Raw genomic sequence first — 25,286 nt, forward strand, 5'->3', positions numbered from 1 at the left:
AATTAATGGAGCTCCAGTTTGTATTACCAGAACAGGGTCACTTAGGGGCTATTATCTTGAATCTCCTCTTCCTGAGAAAAGGATAAGAGAAAAACTCTAGCAGGGGCTATTCAGAAAAAAGAATTAAAGAGTATTTCAGCAGTTTCTGTTACACACGTGATTCCTGTCTTAAAATGCACTGGCTAGCACAAGTGATCCAGGTCTTGATAGTACGTGGCAAGCAGCCCCCTGAGTCATAAGGCACTGAGGCCAGATGAATTCCAATGGGCTGCAAATCGTTTGCATGCTTCCAGAGGAGCCAGACCCAGCTACAGTGAAAGGAGCCTGCAGCCCCCTCTACTGGTTGTTTTCAGAACAACACTACCTGGAGCTTTTGCAAGGGTGTCTGTTAGAACCCTGGCATGTTCATGTGTCTCGGCTGCTGCTGCTGCTGCTGCTGCTAAGTCGCTTCAGTCGTGTCCGACTCTGTGCGACCCCATAGACGGCAGCCGACCAGGCTCCGCCGTCCCTGGGATTCTCCAGGCAAGAACACTGGAGTGGGTTGCCATTTCCTTCTCCGATGTGTGAAAGTGAAAAGTGAAAGTGAAGTCGCTCAGTCGTGTCCAACTAGTAGTGACCCCATGGACTGCAGCCCACCAGGCTCCTCTGTCCATGCGATTTTCTAGGCAAGAGTACTGGAGTGGCTTGCCATTGCCATCTCCGCATGTGTCTCAGGAAACAACCTTAAATGAAAAGTAGGCACTAGAGGGTCAAGAAGGAGTTTACAAATCCGGTGTTCATTCCCTCCTCCACCTTTTTTCTTTTCTTTTCCCCTAAAGCTCATATGTTGGGAAAATCAGAGAGAGACTGTGCATGTCTCGGGAAAGGGGCACACTCAGAAAAGACCTGAGAATACCCTGAGTTTATACCTCAAGCTGACTCTCAGCACAGAAACAGCCCACTACAATGCAAAAACAGTAAACACTAAACAAAAGTCAGAAAGCCTAGGGAAAGGAAGAAAATCTAATTTTGAGCCACGATTTTATTAGATCAAATATCCAGTTTTCAACAAAGAACTCACAAGGTAAACAAGAAGTATAGCCCATGCAAATACATAAATTAACAGAAAATGTCTCTGAAAAAAACCTGATAGAAAGTCTATGAGACAAAGGCTTTAAAACAACCATCTCAAAAATAAATAAAACATTAAAGATGCTCTAAGAATTAAAAGACGTGGAGAAAATCAAGAAAACAATGTATGAACAAAATGGAAATATCAATAAAGAGATAGAAAGAAACAAAAAGAAATTCTGGAGCTGCAAAGCACAATAGCTAACATGAAAATGACTAGAGGGATTCAAAGGCAGATCTGAACAGGCCAAACAAAGAATCAGTAAACTTAACAGAATAAAGGATTAAAGAGAAGTGAATAGAGCCTAAGGGGTCAGTGGAACACCATGAAATGAACCAACATATACATTTTGGGAGTCCCAAAAGGGACTACGTGACCATCAAGAGACGAATGGTTAATGAAGATATGGTGTGTAAACACACACACAAATACAATATGGAATATTACTCAGCCATAAACAAAAATGAAATAATACCATTTGCAACAACATGGATGGACTTAGAGATTATCACACTAAGTGAAGTAAGTCAAAGACAAATATATTATATCATATGTGGAATCTTAAAAAAAAAGGCCCCAAATAAACTTATTTACAAAACAGGAAAAGACTCACGGACTCAGAAGACAAACTTATGATCACCAAAGGAAGGGAGGGATAAATTAGGAGTTTGGGGTTAAAAGATACACATTCACTATATACAAAACAAATAAACAACAAGGACCTCTTATACAGCACAGGGATCTATACTCAGTATCTTGCAATAACATGTAATGAAAAAGAATCTAAAAAGAACGTATCTATATATATGGATAACTGAATCAACACGCTGTACACCTGAAAGTAACACAACATTGTGCATCAGCCACACTTCAGTTTAAAACTTACTTTGTCTTTAAAAAACAACAACAATAAAAACAAAGCCTTGGGAATACGCAGAAAAATTATCAGAGTTCTAACAGTTGCATCTTTGGAGTTCTGGAATGAAAGGAGGAAGAGACTGGGGCAGAAAACAATGTTTAAAGAAATAATGGCCCAAAACTTCATGAACTGGGGTAAGAAATAAAAGTTTACATAACCAAGAAGTTCAGCAAAGATAAACTTAAAAAAAAAAATCACATCATTCAAAGACAAAATATAAAGAAAAGTATTGAAAGCAGTCACACGACTTCTTTTTTAAACTAACATCTTTCAAGAGCTGAAAGAAAAGATCACTCGACCCCATGAAACTATCCTTCCAAAATCAAAGAATATAACATTCCCATTTGAAACAAAACTATGAAAATTGTAGCCAGCAGGCCTGTTCTAAAAGAAGTGCTGGTAGAAGTTCTTTGCTGCTGCTAGGTCGCTTCAGTCGTGTCCGACTCTGTACGACGCCATAGACAGCAGCCCAGCAGGCTCCTCTGTCCCTGGGATTCTCCAGGCAAGGCTGAAGTAAATGCTTAAAAAGTAAACATGAACAGGAATGAATGATGAGCAAAAGAAACAGTAAAATTCTAAGTAAACATAAAGGACTATTTTTTTCCTCTTAACCTTCTTTAAAATATGTATTGGATTGGCCAAAAAGTTCGCTCAGGGTCTCCAATAACATCTTACGAAAAACTGGAATTAACTTTTTGGCCTACCCAATAGTGTTGATGTGGAGAAGGAAATGGCAACCCACTCCAGTGTTCTTGCCTGGAGAATCCCAGGGACAGCGGAGCCTGGTGGGCTCCCATCTATGGGGTCGCACAGAGTCGGACACGACTGATGTGATTGAGCAGCAGCAGCAATAGTGCTGATGAGGATGTGAAGAAATAAGAACCTGTGCATTGCCAGTGGGAATGTAAAATGGAGCAGCCACTATAGAAAACAGTATGGTAGTTTCTCAAAAAATGAAAAACAGAATTATCCTAAGATCTAGCAATTTGGTTTCTGGGTATATACTCAAAAGAACTGAATGCTGAATCTGCAAGAGGTATTTGTATACTTGTGTTCACAGCAGTACCATTTTGCATAACAGCCAAAACGCAGACACCACCTAAATATATATACACTAATGGATAAATGAATAAACAAAATGTCATGTATACACAAGATGGAATAGTATGCAGCCTTTAAAAGGAAGGCAAACATGACACACACTACAACATTAATGAACTCTGAAGACATTATAAATGAAATAAGCCAGTCACAAAAGAACAAATACTGTATAATTCTCCTATGAAGTACTTAAAGTAGCCAAAGTCAGAGATACAAAGCAGACTGGTGGTTACCAGAGGGAGAAGGGAGGATGGGGAGTCACTGTTTAATGGGTATACAGTTAGAGTTTTGCATGATGAAAAACTATCCTTTGAATGGATGGCAGAGATGATTGTAAAACTGATTCTATCTAATGCCACTAAACTGCACACTTATAAATGGTTAAAAATAGGGCTTCCCTGGTGATCCATTGGTTAAGAATCCACCTGTCGATGCAGAGGACATGGGTTTGATCCATGGAGCAGAAACATTCCACAAGTCTCAGGGCAACTAAGCACATGTGCCCCAATTACTGAGCCCATGCACCTAGAGCAACAAGAGAACTACTGCAATGAGGAGCCCACACACCACAACTAGAAAGCAGGCCCTGCTCACTGCTACTGGAAAAAAGCCTGTGCACAGCAACAAAGACCCAGCACAGCCAAAAATAAACAAACAAATGTTTTTTAAAAAATGGTTAAAATAAAAATACCACAATATTTTAAAATATTCAGATTTTGTAAAAAGACATATACTGTATGATTCTATTTATCCGAGGTATTAGAGTAGTCAAATTCATACAAACAGAACGGTGGTGTCAGGGGCTAGGTTAAGTAGGAAACGGGGAGTTGTTTAATTGGTATAGTTTGTTTTATAAGATTAAAAAGTTCTGGATATTGACTGCACAACAGTGTGAATACTATACTTAACATAAATGAACTTTAGACTTAAAAATGGTTGAAATGGTCATTCTATGTTATGTTTATCACAAAAGTAAAACTATAAATAAACAAACACATACAGGCACACATTTGAAAAAATTTGTCTTCATAGAGAAGAGAAACAAGGGAGAAGGGCACTAGTTTACTGACAATGCATCAGCTGTGTGCCTGAAACAATACCAAATGTATCCTCCAAAAGAAAATTTCTGATTGTTTTGAAGGAATGACAAATGCCTTTTTTGGATTTATCAGCTGTGTTATTAATTCTAAAAGACTAGGGCTATTTTTTTCTCATGGAAACTCTTGCTCTAATTGCTAATAATGCTTTTAATTTCTACAAACCTAACTTATTCAGGAAAGTCATCAAGAAAGTAACTGGGCACAAGAAGAGCAGACAGAATATCATCAAGCCATTTTTGCCCCACAAACACAAATGTCAAATGACTTAATTCACCAACTTGATCAAAAGCTCATAATTTATAAATCCCATTTTTCAACCAATTTAGTCTGAATGTTGAGAAGAGGTTAAGGGACAGATTTGGGGGAGATTTTTTGAGATTAAAAAGCCCACTGTGTTCTATTTCTGGCTCTAAAAGGATCCCAGAGTGTAAGTCTCAGTTGTCTCATATACAACCCTAGGATCCTACTGTAAAAGAGCACTGTGTATTGATTATAATTCAAAACCCAACTAAATATAAACACACAGTTGCAAAGGATGACTTTTGCAAGCCATCATTTTCATTATGTGTCAGTCTTTTCCCACTTAAGATTATTTTTACTTACTTGGTCAACTTGTGACTTTTCATTGCTGTCAGAAATTCTCTCACAATCTCAGGACTCTGGTGCCTGCATGGTGTTTTTGATATGTACTTTAATGTCTACAGAAAAAAAGGAAAAAGCAAGCATAAGACAAATAGCTCTGAATGAACTATAGACGTTAAAAGAGATGAACTATATAAAGTAAAAGAACACAATTGATAAATGATTCTAGGATTATAAACACATAATCAAATGAACAAAATCAGATGGGAAGCAATGGTGACAAAAGTGTTAAATCCCTTATTTTCCTTAAAAGAGATTATGATGACTTAAGGCAAGTTTTTTAATGTCTTTGAAAAGATAAATTAAAAGATAGTTAAATCCAAATCTTTATAAAACAAAATGAAAACTGAAAGCAAATAAATAACAAGGAAAAATAAATTTAAATGACAGATACAAAATCAAACATATAACAGCTTAAATGCTCTTTTTTAAGAACAAAGCATAAGAATGGGAGAGAATGCAACAAACTATCAGATAGTAAGATTATAAATTACTTTTAATACTTTCTTTATACATTTTGGTTCTTTCTAAGTTTTCTATCATAAAAAAGTATCACTTCCTCTGTAATAAAGAATTTGTCTTTGCCAAAATAGATGATCTGGCCTTTGCCCTCTGCTTCCAGGAGGTAGTCTTCATATGCTTGGAACATTACACCTAATAGGAGTATGTTTGTCTGGGAGCCTGACATCCTACTAGATAGTCTTAACAATAAGATTGAGAGTAGGGCCTCTGGGTCATGCAGAATCAACTGACCTGGAGACTGACATGAACTACACAGGCAATCAATCACTCAATCATGCCTAGGTAATGGAGTCCCAATAAAAACTGGACCAAAACTTGGAGAAGCTTCCTTGGTTGAAAATGTTCTGAGTGTATTAACACACACTGACTTCAGAGAAGTATGTTCTAACTCCACATTAGAGAACAATGGAAGCTCTGCCTATGATATTTCTCCTGGCACCTGCCCCAACTGCTTCATCCCTAGGCCAATTTTAATCTGTTATCTTTTCCTTGTGATAACCTGTAACTGTGAATATAATAGCTTTTAGCAAGTTCTATGAGTACTTTCAGTGAATTATTGAACCTGAGGGTTCTCTTGGGGCGCTCTGACTTGCAATTGGTATTAGAAGTGAGGACAGGTTTTTTATTACTCCCCCCTCTGAACTTTGCAGTTGCTCAACACTTGCAATTACCCAAACTCTTTCCACTTCTATAAACAGAATAAAACTGAGTTACAGTAAAACTACTCAAATCAGGTAACAGATAGTCATGATTCAGTGGCCAGTCAGTAGCAAGATAAACCAACCCCCTTCAAAAGTAGTTTGGACAGACCCTCTGGAAACCTAGACTTACTTCATATGTGATAGTATTCAAGTTCTGTTGCCCAGAACTGTGTTTATTCTTTCCACTTTCTTTACGCTGCTCTTTCAGATCAGTTAGTAACTGGAACACCTAGGAAGAGATATACAAAAAATTTTCATAAATAAATTTGAGAAATGTATCTATTCCAAGGTCAATGATCTTGAAGGATAAATAGAACATCTCTTTCTTCTCATAAACCCTCCCCCAAACTCTTGCATTAGAGCAAATGAATCCAAAAAGCATTTGACTTTTTAAAGATGTTCTTTTATCTAAGTCAAACAGTATAAATTCATTTGTTTACATAAACTATTTCAAGCGTTTCCTATCAATATAAACCATAAAACTCTAAACAAAGTGGGTATAGTGGGAACATACCTCAACACAGTAAAGGCCATACATGACAAGCCCGGAGCTAATATTGTACACAACAGTGCAAAGCTAAAAGCTTCTCCTCTAAGATCAGGAATAAGATAAGGATGCCCACTCTTGCCTCTTTTATTTAACTTAGTACTGGAAGACCTAGATAGGGCAATCAGTCAAGATAAGAAATAAAAGGCATCCAAAGGGACGTAAAGAAGTAAAACTGTCACTATTTGCACATTACATGGTATTATTTACAGAAACTCCTAAAGACTCCACCAAAAAACTGTTAGAACTAAGAAATGAGTTCAGTAAAGTTGCAAGATACAAGGCCAACATCAATTCTAATCATTATAATTGCAACAAAAAAGACAAAACACCTCGGAAAAAATTTAACCAATGAGGCAAAAGACCTGTCCAGTGGAAACTATAAGACACTGATGAAAGAAAAAGTCAAGACACAAATAAATGCTCGTGGATGGGAAGAATATTGTTAAAGTGTTTGTACTACCCTAAGCAAACCAGATTCACTGTAATTCCTATCAAAATTCCAATTGCACATTTCACAGAAATAGAACAACCCTAAAATTTGTATGGACCACAAAAGACCCAGAATGGTGAAAGCCATCTTGAAAAAGAACAACAAAGCTAGAAGCATCACACTCCCAGATTCAAACTATATTACAAAGCTATAGTAATCAAGTATTGGCCTAAAAGAGATGCAGAGATCAATGGAACAGAATAGAGTCCAGATATAAATCCACACATACAGTTAATTAATTTATGAAAAAAGAGTCAAGAATATACAGTGGGGAAAGGACAGTCTCAATAAATGGTGTTGGGAAAAATGGACAGCCATATGGAAAAGAATGGAACTAGATCACTACATATACCATACACAAAAATTAACTCAAAATGGGTTAAAGACTTGATGGAAGATCTGAAACCGTAAAACTCCCAGAAGAAAACACAGGCAGCAAGCTACTTGACACTGGTCTTGGCAATGAATTTTTGGACTCAACACCAAAAGCTAAGGCAACAAAGGCAACAATAAACAAGTGGGACTATATCAAACTAAAAAGCTGCTGCGCAGCAAAGGAAATCATCAACAAAATGCAGCCTACTGAATGGGAGAAAATTTCTGCAAATTATGTAGCTGATAAGGGGTTAATATCCAAAATATGTAAATTCATACAACTCAAAAGCAAAAAAACAAATAATCCAATTTAAAAATGGGCATTTCCCCAAAGAATACATCCAGATGGCCAACAGGTACATGAAAAGATGTTCAACATCACTAATCATCAGGGAAATGCAAATCAAAACCACAATGAGATTATCACCTCACATCTGTTACAACGGTTATTATCAAAAGGTCAAAAAAAAGTACTGGTGAGAATATGAAGAAAAGGAAGCCCTTGCATACAATGGCTGGGAATGTTCACTGGTGCAGCCACTATGGAAAATAGTGAAGGATTATCAAAAAATTAAAACTAGAACTACCATACGATTCAGTAATTCCACTTCTGGATAACTATCCAAAGAAAACAGAAACACTAATTTGAAAGGATATATGAAGCATTATTTATAATACCCAAGGTAAGGAAATAACCTAAAGTGTCCATTTACAGATGAATGGATAAAGAAAATGTGGCATGTGTGTGTGCATATATATATACATTTATATGCACACACATATACATACATGCACACAGAGGAATATTATTCAGTCATAAAAAATGGAATCTTGCCAACTGCAACATGAATAGAATTTGAAGGCATTATGCTAGTAAAATAAAGCAGAGAAAGATAAATACTCTATGATCTTACTTACAAGTAGAATCTTAAAAACAACACAAAACCAAAAATCAAGCTCATAGACATAAAGAATAGATGGATGCAAGAGACAGTAGGGAGGGTGACAAAATAGATGAAAATGGTCAGAAGTCACAAACTTCCAATAATAAAATAAATAAACCATGGGGATATAATGTACAGCATGGCAACTCTAGTTAATACTGTATTGCATATTTGAAAGTTGCTAAGAGAGTAAATCTTAAAAAGTTCTCATCACAAGAAAAAAGAATTATATAACTATGATGTTTATTAATTACTTATTATGGAAATCATCTTGCAATATACATAAATATCAAATCATTATATCATACGCCTGAAACTAATATAACATATTTGATGGTACCTGAATTTTAAAAAATTTTCTGAAAACGATTAAAAAAAAAAAGATCTTGCTTCTTCTCCAATATGAAAATCTATTTTATTTCTGGAAAAGAAAAATGATGAGGCAAGTAATAAAAGTGGTTTACCAAAAAAAAGGGGGGGAGGGACAGAAATGCTATAGAACTTTAGAAGTAAACTTTTCCCACAAGGAAGAAACACATGTGTATTAGTGCTAAGAAGGGTCAGGAGAGGAAATCTCTCTCCTATTTTAGAGATTATACCAGAAAATTGTGAGAAGTATACTATCACAGACATAGTAATGACTAGATACAATGCAATCGTCCCCTGCCTGTCGGTCCTTTCAGAAATAGTGGCTTGAGACCCCATTAATGCAACGTTCGCAAATGGATAAAACACTAAACACCTTGTCCAGAGGCCTAACTGGATGAGAAGATTTCTAAAAGCCAATGGTTTGACCATCTCCTTCCTGTGATGACTAGAACCCATTTAAGATGAACCTTTAGGAAGGAAAGAATATTGGCCCACTGTGTTAATTCTACTACCTTCTACATATATCATACAATAAAGACTTAAATCTCCTCTAAGTCTTCCGGAGTTTAGACCCTGACATAAGAAAAGTTGATGAATATATGAATTGTTCTTTCTATGCCCAGAGTTAACCTATCAGATGGTTTTGCTATTACCAAACAACACCCAGGTATAATAGAAAGTAGGCAGAAACAATGGTCTATCTCCTCTCTCACCAACCTTTTTCCTTCCTTCCTTTCTTTCCCCAGCAACCCAACCCTCAAGCCCCCAATTCCAAATGTTCAGTTCAGTTCAGTTCAGTCGCTCACTCGAGTCCGACTCTCTGCGACCCCATGAATCACAGCACGCCAGGTCTCCCTGTCCATCACCAACTCCTGGAGTTCACTCAAACCCATGTCCACAGAGTTGGTGATGCCATCCAGCCATCTCATTCTCTGTCGTCCCCGTCTCCTCCCACCCACAACCTTTCCCAGCATCAGAGTCTTTTCCACTGAGTCAACTAGTCGCATGAGGTGGGCAAAGTACTGCAGTTTCAGCTTTAGCATCAGTCCTTCCAATGAACACCCAGGATCGATCTCCCTTAGAATGGACTGGTTGGATCTCCTTGCAGTCCAAGGGACTCTCAAGAGTCTTCTCCAGCACCACAGTTCAAAAGCATCAATTCTTTGGCGATCGGCTTTCTTCACAGTCCAACTCTCACATCTATACATGACTATGGGAAAAACCATAGCCTTGACTAGACAGACCTTGGTTGGCAAAGTACTGTCTCTGCTTTTTAATATACTATTAAGGTTGGTCATAACTTTCCTTCCAAGGAGTAAGCGTCTTTTAATTTCATGGCTGCAATCACCATCTGCAGTGATTTTGGAGCCCAAAAAAATAAAGTCTGACACTGTCTCCACTGTTTTTCCATCTATTTCCCATGAAGTGATGGGACCAGATGCCATGATCTTTGTTTTCTGAATGTTGAGCTTCAAGCCAACTTTTTCACTCTCCTCTTTCACTTTCATCAAGAGGCTTTTGAGTTCCTCTTCACTTTCTGCCATAAGGGTAGTGTCATCTGCATATCTGAGGTTATTGATATTTCTCCCGGCAATCTTGATTCCAGCTTGTGCTTCTTCCAGCCCAGCGTTCCTCATGATGTACTCTGCATATAAGTTAAATAAGCAGGGTGACAATATACAGCCTTGACGTACTCCTTTTCCTATTTGGAACCAGTCTGTTGTTCCATGTCCAGTTCTAACTGTTGCTTCCTGACCTGCATACAGGTTTCTCAACAGGCAGGTCAGGTGGTCTGGTATTCCCATCTCTTTCAGAATTTTCCACAGTTTATTGTGGTCCACACAGTCAAAGGCTTTGGCATAGTCAATGAAGCAGAAATAGATGTTTTTCTGGAACTCTCTTGCTTTCTCCATGATCCAGCGGATGTTGGCAATTTGATCTCTGGTGCCTCTGCCTTTTCTAAAACCTGCTTGAACATCTGGGAGTTCACGGTTCACATATTGCTGAAGCCTGGCTTGGAGAATTTTGAGCATGACTTTACTAGCGTGTGAGATGAGTGCAACTGTGCAGTAGTTTGAGCATTCTTTGGCATTGCCTTTCTTTGGGATTGGAATGAAGACTGACCTTTTCCAGTCCTGTGGCCACTGCTGAGTTTTCCAAATGTGCTGGCATATTGAGTGCAGCACTTTCACAGCATCATCTTTCAAGATTTGAAATAGCTCAACTGGAATTCCATCACCTCCACTAGCTTTGTTCGTAGTGATGCTTTCTAAGGCCCACTTGACTTCACATTCCAAGATGTCTGGCTCTAGGTCAGTGATCACGTTATCGTGACTATCTTGGTCATGAAGATCTTTTTTGTACAGTTCTTCTGTGTATTCCTGCCACCTCTTCTTAATATCTTCTGCTTCTGTTAGGTCCATACCATTTCTGTCCTTTATCGAGCCCATCTTTGCATGAAATGTTCCCTTGGAATCTCTAATTTTCTTGAAGAGATCTCTTCTTGTTTTTCCTATTCTGTTGGTTTCCTCTATTTCTTTGTATTGATCACTGAGGAAGGCTTTCTTATCTCTCCTTGCTATTCTTTGGAACTCTGCATTCAGATGCTTATATCTTTCCTTTTCTCCTTTGCTTTTCGCTTCTCTTCTTTTCACAGCTATTTGTAAGGCCTCCTCAAACAGCCATTTTGCTTTTTTGCATTTCTTTTCCTTGGGGATGGTCTTGGTCCCTATCTCCTGTTCAATGTCACGAACCTCCATCCAGAGTTCATCAGGCACTCTATCTATCAGATCTAGTCCCTTAAATCTATTTCTCACTTCCACTGTATAATCATAAGGGATTTGATTTAGGTCATATCTGAATGGTCTAGTGGTTTTCCCTACTTTCTTCAATTTAAGTCTGAATTTGGCAATAACGAGTTCACGATCTGAGCCATAGTCAGCTCCTGGTCTTGTTTTTGCTAACTGTATACAGCTTCTCCATCTTTGGCTGCAAAGAATATAATCAATCTGATTTCAGTGTTGACCATCTGGTGATGTCCATGTGTAGAGTCTTCTCTTGTGTTGCTGGAAGAGGGTGTTTCCTATGACCAGTGCGTTCTCTTGACAAAACTCTATTAGCCTTTGCCCTGCTTCATTCCGTGCTCCAAGGCCAAATTTGCCTGTTACTCCAGGTGTTTCTTGACTTCCTACTTTTGCATTCCAGTCCCCTATAATGAAAAGGACATCTTTTTTGGGTGTTAGTTCTAAAAGGTCTTGTAGGTCTTCATAGAACCGTTCAACTTCGGCTTCTTCAGCGTTACTGGTTGGGGCATAGGCCTGGATTACTGTAATATTGAATGGTTTGCCTTGGAAACGAACAGAAATCATTCTATCATTTTAAGATTGCATCCAAGTACTGCATTTCGGACTCTTTTGTTGACCATGATTGCTACTCCATTTCTTCTAAGGGATTCCTGCCCACAGTAGTAGATATAATGGTCATCTGAGTTAAATTCACCCATTCCAGTCCATTTTAATTCACTGATTCCTAGAATGTCTATGTTCACTCTTGCCATCTCCTGTTTGACCACTTTCAATTTGCCTTGATTCATGGACCTAACATTCCAGGTTCCTATGCAATATTGCTCTTTACAGCACCGGACCTTGCTTCTATCACCGGTCACATCCACAACTGGGTACTGGTTTTGCTTTTGCTCCATCCCTTTATTCCTTCTAGAGTTATTTCTCCACTGATCTCCAGTAGCATACTGGGCACCTACCGACCTGGGGAATTCCTCATTCAGTATCCTATCATTTTGCCCTTTGTTACTGTTCATGGGGTTCTCAAGGCAATTACTCATAATGGTGAGTCAACTAAACTCTCCCTTCCAAAATGAAGGTGTTAATACCTATGAGACCATTATGAGGATCAAAATAATAACTTACAAAAGAATTTTATAGCTAAAGAGTGTTAATTTGGAAAAGGCATACATTTTTTAACAGAAAATTTTTACAAACAGAACAGTTCCAAAATAGATGTTTCCATCCTATGAAGGCATCACAAATGAAGATCTAAAATCTCTGGCATTTGGAGATGGTTGCCTACATGAACTAAAGTCTTCTCGGCTTTCCTGAATTACTGTGTGTGATTTACCAAGCTAAGAGTACTCCAAAGTCCACCAGATGGTGCCATCTCTCTTATTTTAAATGGCAAATCCAAGTGAATTCAGTCATTTCTAACCAAAACTATTTCAACAGGCTTCAGAAGCAGAGGGCAAACAATCAGAGAGGAAAACACAACAGTCCAAAGCAATTTACCTCATAGTTACTGAGCAACGCAGCATTGGCATCCTTCCTGCAAAACAAAGTAAACTGCCATTAGTCTGGGTTCCGATACCTCTGTGGGAATGAAATATATAAAATAATCCCTCTGTTAAGATTCAGTAGTCCAGTTCAGAAACTTGGGGACTACATCCCCAAATTGAGAAATGTCCTAAATCTCACTGGTTTAGCTGGAGATACACAAAATCAGAGCAAATTCTCTTTAAAACTGAGGTATAGCACAAATCTATCATCTGGTACGTTACTAAAATATTCTACTTATCCATGGTCCAAGTAGACAGAAGTTAAAGAGAAGTCAGACATCTAGAGGAAGTTAGTAGTAGGAAGAACCCGTGGGCCAAACCACAGGAGTAGGGGGACGGCAATAAACAGAGGGTGCGAGCATTAGCTGGAGAAACAGAGTGCCCCTCTTCCCACAGCCACATCCTCTCTCCAGCGCCTCTGCCTTCCACCAGCTATCCACATTCGGGGCAGCTAAGTTTTCCTGCTGCACCACCAGAAATGAGACCCTTAACACTAACATCACTCCTGGAAATCCCAACAATGTCAGGAATCCTGCCAGACAGGCATAAAACTCCCAAGGTGTTTATCTTCACTGTCAACTCAACAGGCAGAGTTCACGTGTAGAGCAGTGGTCAAAACCCTGACCCCTGTGCAACAGTCAATCAAGGAAAAATGTCACTTTCATGTATGAATGAGCACAGAAGTTTGACTTGTATTAAATAATCACTGATCCATTCTATAGTATCGCATCAAAAAGTACATATTGTTCTTAATGGTCTATAATAAGAATGCAGTTTTATTAGCAACAATTAAGAATTCAGTTTTGACCTACTGTATAGCACAGGGAACTATATTCAATATCTTGTAATAATCTATAATGGAAAAGAATCTGAAAAAGAATACATATGTATGTACAGCTGAATACCTGAAACACTGTAAATCAACTCTACTTCAACTTCCAAAAAACACAGTTTTGAAATCAGACAAATCTGGGTTCATGTTCCAGCTCTACCAGTTACATGAGTTTTAATGAGTTAATTACCACCCCCCTAAGCACCCCCATATAAATCAAAAAGTGAGGATAAAACTAGTACTCAGAAGTGTAGCCTGGATTCTAAATCCAGCTCCATCCTCTATTAGATATATGAATTTGGGCAAGTTATTGAGCCCTTCTATGCTTACATTTCCTCATCTATAACGCGGCAATTATAGTACCAACCTCATAAGATTTTTACAGGACTGAACTGAAACATGTGAAATACCTGAAACACAGTAAGTACTCAGTTACTCAATAAACACCATCTATTATCACTTCTACCTGTGCTACCACCACCACTTCTTCCTACTTCAAAAAGCTGTTCTGAGGATAAAAGGAAAACAACAAATTTTAAAAGTTTAACAGTCTGTGGTTTACTAGGATTGCCTTAAAGGAAAGTTGTAAGACATCATTTCACTTTTATTCTCATTAAAAAGCCTGTGATGTAGAAGCTATTATGATTCCTTCCTCATAGATGATGAAACAGGTGCAAAGATTATAAACCGTGCTCAAGGGCACACAGTAAAAAAGAAAAAACTAACTGAAGTGGACAATAACTATGGGATTGCAAAAAATACAACTGGATGGAAATCAGTAATACAGAATCAATTCACCAAGGAGTTTGTACTTGATATAATGTGCAACAAAGATTACTGTCTGTTCTTAAACTAGGAGAGGGGCTGTAAGGTGAAAATGAGGACACAAAATTTCAAAAACATGGGCGGTTTCCCCAGTCAATAAATAAAGCAAAACAAGCAAGAGGTTGACACAGCATTCAGCCGAGACCTTAGGTCATCACACAGTGCTGTCAGCACCGTAATCAAATCAGCACAAGGCTTACCAAAGGTTACCAGGCATTCAAAGGAGAGCCAGGCTTTCATCAGGCGAGGCTTTGCGCAAATGACCAAAGTGGCATTTAGGTCACAAAGAATATATTTAAAAGGAAACTCACACAGGAAGGATAATGCATAATTAGGGGCCATGACATGGTTCATTTAAAATTGGATATGACAAATCAAGCCACATGTCATCCTTGACTATTTAATCAGGAAGTCAGCCCAAGAGCCTTCCTATGATCTTTGCTTGAAATTGAATTACAACTCCCTGTGTGCTGTAACATTCAGGGGTACCAAAACAACCCTTCCTGGAACAGGGTGGTAAAGAATTACAAATGCTATTCTTTCTCAAGGCCAATGGATCTATCCCAGGTACCACCGTGACAAGTTCATCTCCAAGTGCCAGCCCCTCCTCGGTCATTGCAGACTATGCCAGGCCCTGGGAAATCTGTCCTGGCTGTTCAAGTATTGCCCCACTACCCAAGTCCATGCTGTTAACTGAGAGAATCCTAAGAACATCTCCTGCCTTTTCTAGAGTCAATATACAAAGGACAGGTGCTCCCTTCCAGGTGTATTGTAATGAACCTGTGTTTTGGGGCCAGGAGAACAACGGATCTAACTGCATCTTGCACTCTGGTGGGCACAGCTGATTTATCCACTGATCTTTTATTAGGAAAATATTAATTTTTTTAACCCAGCTAAATACTAATGGAGTAAATGCAAATAATTCTAGACATTCCTTCATTCAATAAAATATCAGGCTTCCCTGGTAGTCCACGGTTAAAACTCTGCAATTTTACTGTAGGAGGCACAAGTTTGATCCCCGGTCAGGGAAGTTTCACATGCCGATTGGTGTGGGGGCGGGGGGGAATCAATGAATATAGTGTCTGTTTCTACTAAGTCCTAAATGAATTGTGTGTATTGGGGAAATTATTTTTTAATGCAGTTTTTATCCTGAAGAAGTTACTGTAACCACCATTAACTGGCAGGCTGCTGAGAACAGGATATGGTGAGATTTGAGAAACATCTTAATCAAGTTATCTAACTCAACAGCACCAATGATGATGTGATGTGATGCACTGAGAAGAAACGCGCCTTACAGCAATCCAGTCAAAAACAGTCAATTTAAACCTAGTTAGGAGGATATAATCAGACAAATGCAACCTGAGGAGCCTTCTTCAGATCCACTGGCCCAGATTCTTCAAATATCACTATCATTTGTCCTGATACCAATGTCACAAAAAGAGGCTAGGAAACTGTCTTAGAGTGAAGGAGGTTAAAGAACCCTGGCAACAAAGGCAATGTGTGATTCTTGACTGGATCCTAATCCTAAATCTAGCTGAAACATTATTAAGACAACTGATGAAATTTTAATTAGATTGCATTTTAATAATAGTGGTTATATCAGCACTAAATTCCCCAAGTATGATGGTGGTATTGCAGATACATAAGAAAATGCCTTTTTAAGACTGATAACATGACACAGCTATAATTCTCAAATAGTTCAGTAGAGAGAGAGAGTGTGTGGGTGTGTGTGAAAAAGGACATACAGGTACTTGTGATGCTCTTTTTGCAACTGCTACATGGGTTTAACATTTCTCAAGGTAAAAACTTGAGAAAAATGGAGATGTAAAACTAAAAAATTCCAGGTTTTTAAAAAAAGACATCAGTATAACTTTAATTAAGGACCCTCTCTTCCAATTTTTTTTTCCTTCATACTCTCTTGTAGGACTTAGAATAGTACTGATATTCAGTCAGTTCAGTTCAGTTCAGTCACTCAGTCGTGTCCGACTCTTTGCGACCCCATGAATCACAGCATGCCAGGCCTCCCTGTCCATCACCAACTCACGGAGTTCACTCAAACTCATGTCCATCGAGTCAGTGATGCCATCCAGCCATCTCATTCTCTGTCGTCCCCATCTCCTCCTACCCCCAATCCCTCCCAGCATCAGACTCTTTTCCAGTGAGTCAACTCGTTGCATGAGGTGGCCAAAGTATTGCAGCTTCAGCTTTAGCATCAGTCCTTCCAATGAACACCCAGGATTGATCTCCTTTAGAATGGACTGGTTGGATCTCCTTGCAGTCCAAGGGACTCTCAAGAGTCTTCTCCAGCACCACAGTTCAAAAGTATCAGTTCTTTGGCGATCAGCTTTCTTCACAGTCCAACTCTCACATTCATACATGACCATGGGAAAAACCATAGCCTTGACTAGACGGACCTTGGTTGGCAAAGTACTGTCTCTGCTTTTTAATATGCTATCTAGGTTGGTCATAACTTTCCTTCCAAGGAGTAAGCATCTTTTAATTTCCTGGCTGCAATTAGCATCTGCAGTGATTCTGGAGCCCAAAAAAATAAAGTCTGACACTGTTTCCCCATCTATTTCCCATGAAGTGATGGGACCAGATGCCATGATCTTTGTTATTACTTATGTTTAAAGCAAATATTCCAAGTGAATTTTAAAGACTGTGTGAATCTATACTTACAAGAGGGCAGTCACTTAAGCTCCTTAGCTGACTTGCTATTTGAAATTTAACCTGTAAAATCTGCTTAACTTGCTGAATCAATTTAATGGACATAAACAACTACTCTGGAAAACCAAATTCTGAATAAACAGAACAAAATGATCTATTGACAGGTGTTCCTTAGAGGCACACACGCACAAAGAAGTCCAAGCAAACAGTGCCTAGTAACTGTCACACAGTTAACTCTTACGAACACAATGACGAATGGAATTGCTCAAATTCTCCTATGTTTAATCTATGTTACTGACTCAAGTCCTGTTCAGAAAAACTAAACTCTGCTCCAAGAAAACTGAGCAACCTTCAAAGTCAATGAACAAGTTAAAGTGTAGCATGTACTTGGGAGCTAGCAAACAAATTATCCTCTTTGCAGCCCTGTTCCTGACCTGCTGTAGGACCTCTTAGCTAATGTCTTTAAACATCAGTATTTCCAGTTGAAAGATGAAGGAAATTCTGACTCTTTCAAAAAGATGATACAGAACAAAGTCCATTTCCCCTAATTACATGTATTAAGTTCAAGAACAAAAGGATGAACAAAGTTTTCCAGGCATATAAATAACCCAGAGGCATTAGACAAAGTCAATCAAACAACAAATACCTTATGTATACAAATACTTAATCTTGCTATGAATATTTGGTATCCTTTTATCTGATGTGATGGTGAAAATGTTTTTATTTTTAAACTCTACCTTTCAACCAAATAAGGCATAAATATTTCTTAACCTTATAAAACTTCTAGTGTATATTACATGTATCATTCACATACACTAGGTTGTTAGGGAAAAAAGTGGTAAAAACTCTCGGGAGTCTTCCATCCATGCCTCCTCACTGCAGGTCCTAGGAATTCCTGGCAGAGGTATAATACATTTGCACTCTCAGTAACCCAGGGGTCTCCTGAAGATCCTGAGGACCCCACTGTCAGAGATCACACCTCATGCTGGAGACCAGGTAAGACCTGAAGTTAGGCTTTCAGATCATCCCATTCCAGGGGCCCTACCACCCCCAAACCACACGTCTACCTCAGAAAACCTCATTTTCCCAAAACTGCTAGCCACAAAATTCCTGACTGATCAATGACTTCTTGGAAGAAGTGGGCAGGTTACTACAGGAGAAAAACTTCTTGACTGAAATCATTTCACTTAGGAAAATCAGAAAATTGAGATGCTAAGTAATCAAGAAACTAGCTAATTAATTTATATTTATTTTAATTAATGTAACTTCTTAAACTAATGAAGTACTATTACTTCACTCAACAAGTACAGCTAGTCCTCTGTATCCGTGGATGTGAAACCCACAGATACAAAACTAGTAAATACAGAAGGCCAACTATATTTGTCGAAGGCCTACTGTGTGCCAGGTGCAGAACTAAGCACTAGGTGAACAGACACTGGTCCCTGCCTTCATGGCACCTACACTCTCACGAGGAAGACAAAGCACTAGACAAGTAAACATACACCTATTATGATAACTTGTAATTATAAGGGGAAAATAAACCAAGGCTCTATAAGAGACAAAAACAGGACTGACTTCAGATTTACCAAAGGGAAAAAACACTGAAAAAGGATACTCAACCTGAGCTGTCAAAGAGGTAAGAAATGGGCAGAACAGGAGGAAAAGTATACCAGGAAGAAGTGGTAAAGAAGAATAGCAATGCAAAGGTCGGGAGGTAGTAAAGGGCTTGAAGGGTTACTCTAATTACTTGCCTACCAGTGGAAAGTGTGTGTGTTCAGGGGAGGGTATATGACTAGAGACCACGCTGGGGAGTGCGTGAGGTTAAACAGGGTCTTGTGGTCCTACTAAGAAATGCGGATATCCTCTAAGCACAACACAAAACCAATGAAGGATTTTTACACAGAGAGTGATTTGATCTATTATTTTAATTCACTTTGGCTGCTGTGTGGAAACAGAATGGCGGGGGCAGGGCAAGAGTGAAAACCAAAGGCTATTGTTTAATCCGAACCAGAGAAGACTGACAACAAAATTAGCAGTGGGGACAGTGAAAAGTTACTGCATTCAAAATTCATTCTGAAGCTGGAGATGACAGGAGTGGCTGATGGACTGGATTTAGCGGTGAGGAAACAGGGCTCGATTTCTGGTCAAGACAAGTGTATGGCTAAGAGAGAAGGGCTAGAAATATATTCTAGGGAATCATTTTCATATAGATGGGTAAAATGACCAGGGGAGAGAGGATGGAGAGAAAGGGTCCCAGGACTGAGCCCTAAAATGCTTCAACATTTAGAAGCCAAGCAAGGAAGGGGGTTCCAGGAAAGAAGACAGACTAATAGTCCTTGAGGGAGGAGGAAATCCAGGAAAGCATGTCACAAAGCCAAGAGTTTCTGTATCAATTACTGCTAAGGGATGAAGAGAAAGCTGAGGTCAGAAAATCAACTTCTGGGTTTGACAAGATAGGTAAACCTACATAAGACCCATTTCTGTAGACCAGTGAGGATGGAAACTCAAAGAATGATGGAAAGAAACAGAGTAAACGACACTTCTAAGAAGTTTTCTGGTGACAGGAAGCAGAAAAGGAGCCACAGGTAGACAAGATGTGGGGCAGACAAGCGATTTTTTTCTACTCAGCAACTTTTACCTTTATTCATATGCATCAGTTCAGTTCAGTCGCTCAGTCGTGTCCGACTCATAGAGACCCCATGAACCACAGCACGCCAGGCCTCCCTGTCCAACACCAACTCACGGAGTTCACTCAAACCCATGTCCATCGAGTCGGTGATGCCATCCAGCCACCTCATTCTCTGTCGTCCCCGTCTCCTCCTACCCGCAATCGCTCCCAGCATCAGAGTCTTTTCCAGTGAGTCAACTCATCGCATGAGGTGGCCAAAGTATTGCAGTTTCAGCTTTAGCATAAGTCCTTCCAGTGAACACCCAGGATTGATCTCCTTTAGAATGGACTGGTTGGATCTCCTTGCAGTCCAAGGGACTCTCAAGAGTCTTCTCCAATACCACAGTTCAAAAGCATCAATTCTTCGGCTATCAGCTTTTTTCACAGTCCAACTCTCACATCCATACATGACCACGGGAAAAACCATAGCCTTGACTAGACGGACCTTGGTTGGCAAAGTAATGTCTCTGCTCCTCAATACGGTATCTAGGCTGGTCATAACTTTCCTTCCAAGGAGTAAGCGTCTTTTAATTTCATGGCTGCAATCAGCATCCACAGTGATTTTGGAGCCCAAAAAAACAAAGTCTGACACGGTTTCCACTGTTTCCCCATCTATTTCCCAAGAAGTGATGGGACCAGATGCCATGATCTTTGTTTTCTGGATGTTGAGCTTCAAGCCAACCTTTTCACTCTCCTCTTTCACTTTCATCAAGAGGCCTTTGAGTTCCTCTTCACTTCTGCCATAAGGGTGGTGTCATCTGCATATCTGAGGTTATTGATATTTCTCCCAGCAATCTTGATTCCAGCTTGTGCTTCTTCCAGCCCAGCGTTCCTCATGATGTGCTCTGCATATAAGTTAAGCAGGGTGACAATATACAACCTTGACGTACTCCTTTTTCATATTTGGAACCAGTCTGTTGTTCCATGGCCAGTTCTAACTGTTGCTTCCTGACCTGCATACAGGTTTCTCAACAGGCAGGTCAGGTGGTCTGGTATTCCCATCTCTTTCAGAATGTTCCACAGTTTATTGTGATCGACACAGTCAAAGGCCTTGGCATAGTCAATGAAGCAGAAATAGATGTTTTTCTGGAACTCTCTTGCTTTCTCCATAATCCAGCGGATGTTGGCAATTTGATCTCTGGTGCCTCTGCCTTTTCTAAAACCTGCTTGAACATCTGGAAGTTCACGATTCACATATTGCTGAAGCCTAGCTTGGAGAATTTTGAGCATGACTTAACTAGCGTGTGAGATGAGTGCAATTGTGCGGTAGTTTGAGCATTCTTTGGCATTCTCTTTCATATGCATACCAAGTGTTAATCTGGAAAAGTCAGCAGTGGCCACAGAACTGGAAAAGGTCAGTTTTCATTCCAATCCCAAAGAAGGGCAATGCCAAAGAATGTTCAAACTAATGCACAATTACACTCATTTTACATGCTAGCAAAGTAACGCTCAAAATTCTCCAAGTTAGGCTTCAACAGTATGTGAACCCAGAACTCCAAGATGTTCAAGCTGGATTTAGAAAAGGCAGAAGGACCAGAGATCAAATTGCCAACATCCACTGGATCATAGAAAAAGCAAGAGAATTCAAAAAACATCTGCTTGACTATCCTAAAGCCTTTGTGTGGATCATAACAAACTGTGGAAAATTCTTAAAGAGATGGAAATACCAGACCACCTTACCTGCCTCCTGAAAAACCTGTATGCAGGTCAAGAAGCAACAGTTGGAACTGGACATGGAACAACAGACTGGTTCAAAATTGGGAAATGTGGTTCAAAATTGGGAAAGGAATACATCAAGGTTGTATATTGTCACCCTGCTTATTTAACTTATATGCAGAGTACATCCTGCGAAATGCCAAGCTGGATGAAGTACAAGCTGGAATCAAGATTGCTGGGAGAAATATCAATAAACTCAGATATGCAGACACCACCCTTATGGCCGAAAGCGAAGAAGAGCTGAAGAGTCTCTTGAGGAAGCTGAAAGAGGAGAGTGAAAAAGCTGACTTAAAACTCAACGTTCAAAAATCTAAGATCATGGCATGTGGTCCCACCACTGCATGGCCATTCTTATGGCTCTTGATACAGGTGAGTCTTTAAAAGAACTGAATCGAGTTATACTATCATCAGTAGTGTATGAGAATTACAGCCCCTGCCCCCTGGTCTGGCCATACCTTTAGTATTTTTAAAAATGTGTATGTGTGAAATGAAGTCTCCGTGTTACTGACTCATAAATTACTCCAGGTCACCATCCAGCCCTTTTCACCTGTCCATGCCTGCCTTGGCTTCCCAACTGAGTCACAGCAAGGGGACCAGGATTGCCTCCATCCACTGGCAGAGTTTAGTAAGACAAGGGATCTTTTTTTAAGACAGATAAATTAAAACAGGTTTGTATGCTGACAGGAAATGCTTAGTGAAGAGGGAAAAACTGATAATGGCTTGGACTAGTGTAATATACGTGCATGTTTTTTCAAGTTTCATATTAAACCCCATTAGTGGATTGCAAAATCAATTCAGTGGGTTAACATTCTATTTTAATAAAAGAGAAGAGAGCATCAGAGTGTATGGTATTGTTTTAGGAAGCTTTCATTTACTTATACCTACTGTGTTTTTTTTTAAGCCTGAAAAACACTAGTACATGTAGACATTAAACATGAGGCACAAAAACATAAGGAAAATATAAGTATCAGTGCCAAAGAAAACACAATATGGGGATGACTATAAGCTAACGTAAAGGAAATCAACCCTGAATATTCATTGAAAGGACTGATGCTGAAGCTGACGCTCCAATACTTCAGGCAACTTGATGTGAAGAGCCGAGTCTTTCGAAAAGATCTTGATACTGAAAAAGACTGAAGGCAGAAGGGGACGACAGAGGACGAAGTGGTAGGACAGCATCACCGACTCAATGGACATGAGTATGAGCAAACGCTGGGAGATGGTGAAGGGCAGGGAAACCTGGCGTGCTGCAGTCCATGGCGTTGCAAAGAGTCGGATACGACTGAGCGACTAAACAACAAAATAAATTAACGTCAACCATGGAAAAATTCATTACACAATAGGCGCAAAAACTTCCATTTGCACGCGGAACAATGAGCAGACACGGAAAAGGCTATGCGGAGTTAAAATTGTTAGAATGGCTTTTACCCTCGACACACACACACATACACACACACACAGGGCTAAACACACAAACTTCCCATCGAACTCGGAGAGCACTTCTGAGTAAGGCCTCCCCAGGAGCCCACGGCCCCTAAACAAAGCTCCACCCCAGGATTTACCCATCTTTCCTCCTGGTACCTCCAGGCCGGACCCAGGGCTTTATACCTAAGTCCCGGTTCCGACACTGAGCCTGGCTCCCCACGGTGACCCCTGCAACAAGAGTGAGTGGATGAGGGAGGGAACAGGCACTTAAAGGCAGCTGGGCCAACTGGCACGCGGCCCCGCGACCTGGGCACGAGGTGGGAGTGGGCGCGAAGGTCAGCGGGCCAGAGCGAGAGCCCCTTCCTCCCGGCGCGCCGCGACGAGAGGTCGCCCCAGGCCCACGTCTCCCGGCTCCCAGGGCCGAGAAGTCCCGAGCTGCGAGCGTCGGCCCAAAGCCGGCTACACGCCCGCGAACCACTTACACTTCCATATCGCCTCCGCCTCTTCTCCGCTGGTCACCAGCACACGCCGAGCTCCAGGCCGCCGCAACGCGGCTCCTCGCTCCGCGCCGAACGCCCTGGAGCCGGCTCCGCGCGCCGCGATGCACGCCGGGATCGCCGCGATGCACGCCGGGAGCCTGGACGACCGCCGCGGGGCCGCGAGTGGGGCGGGTCCCTCTAGCCATTTGAATCCCTATGCTCTTGCCTGGCTCGGGATCAGAATGTTAAGCTTTTGCGAGAACAGTAAACTCACGTTTTCGTTGGGTTGTATAGAAGTAGTATTAATTTAGTAAGTTTCCAAAGACGTAATCGGATTAGCACGTCTCTACGGCGTTAAAGACCCCTCGGATAGTAGCGATGGCGAGGGGCGAGGCGGCCTGAGGCTGCTGGAAACGCACTATTTCAGGACCTGGGTGCTGGGTACGCGGTGTGTTCCGTTCCGTTTCTGAAAATCCAATGAGCTGCATGCATGGGTGCACTTTTCTGTATGTGTGTTATATTTGAATAAAACGTTCTAAAAGATGGGGGGAAAAAAAACCAAACCTTAGCCTCCCTCCATTTCCCATTCATCGGAGTTACTTAGCAGGGAAGTGTAAAGAACCTTAATGAGAAGTACAGTCTCCGACCTTTCGGCCTTTCTAGGAATTTGCCCAAAGAGAATTATCAAATACTTGAAAAAAGATCGATGTGTAATGATAATGTTGCTGAGACAGAGCGTAAATGCTCAGCAATGAGGAATTGATCAATTTTGTTTCATCCATACAGTATATGTAACATGAGAAATCATGTAGCATAATTTATATGCTGGGGAAATGCTCAAGATAGGATTTTTTAAAGATGGAAAATGATCTGGTATGACTAGTAATTTAAAGAAAAATAAACATGGTGGAAAAATATCTTAAGAGTATTGGTGCTAGAACCACCTAATCTACTAAGTTTTGTGTTCTTAAAAAAAGACATCAACAGAACCGTCAGTGTCTATTATCTTCTGGATTTTCGGTATGTTTGAAATATTCCTTTAAGACTGAAAGGAAATATGCCAAAAATGCGAATGACAGGTGTCTTTTGTTTTTTTAAGATGCTATGTTTTAAAATTTTATTTATTCATTCATTCGACTTCTCTGGGTGATTTTTGCGAAATGTGGGAGAAGGAAATGGCAACCCACTCCAGTGTTCTTGCCTGGAGAATCCCAGGAATGGGGGAGCCTGGTGGGCTGTCGTCTATGGGGTCGCACAGAGTCGGACACGACTGAAGCGACTTAGCAGCAGCAGCAGCAGCAGCAGTTTCCAAACTAGGGATGGAACAAGAGCCCTCTGCACTGGGAACATGGAGTTTTAGCCCCTGGACTACCAGGGAAGTTTGAGGTTGGTGTCTTTAGACAAGGAGTCAATTGCTAATTTTTTCCCACTTTTTTATAGTTATAACAATTATCATTTACTAAACATTCTCTTTTCAAGGTTCTTGATAAGTGCTTTGCTATTCC

General features: G+C 40.1%; 1 protein-coding gene across 2 annotated transcripts in view; it reads right to left on the reverse strand.

Moving 5' to 3' along the window:
- Positions 1–23,909, reverse strand: part of CRCP (CGRP receptor component) — a 47,374-nt gene extending 23,465 nt beyond the window's left edge. For both annotated transcript variants that reach the window (XR_016036634.1, XM_055409966.2), the window contains exons 1-4: positions 23,785–23,909; positions 13,123–13,159; positions 6,227–6,325; positions 4,835–4,929 (exon numbers count right to left, since the gene is read on the reverse strand). Coding sequence is in view for 1 of the 2 variants with exons in the window: in XM_055409966.2 (XP_055265941.2) it covers positions 4,835–4,929; positions 6,227–6,325; positions 13,123–13,159; positions 23,785–23,792 (239 nt within the window). In the remaining variant the exon portion in view is untranslated. The remainder of the gene's footprint in view (positions 1–4,834; positions 4,930–6,226; positions 6,326–13,122; positions 13,160–23,784) is intronic.
- Between the last annotated feature and the right edge of the window lie 1,377 nt (positions 23,910–25,286).

Source organism: Moschus berezovskii, chromosome 27 (genome assembly GCF_049115385.1).
Source record: "Moschus berezovskii isolate FMDL1 chromosome 27, NW_MosBer_1.0, whole genome shotgun sequence".
NCBI lineage: Eukaryota > Metazoa > Chordata > Mammalia > Artiodactyla > Moschidae > Moschus > Moschus berezovskii.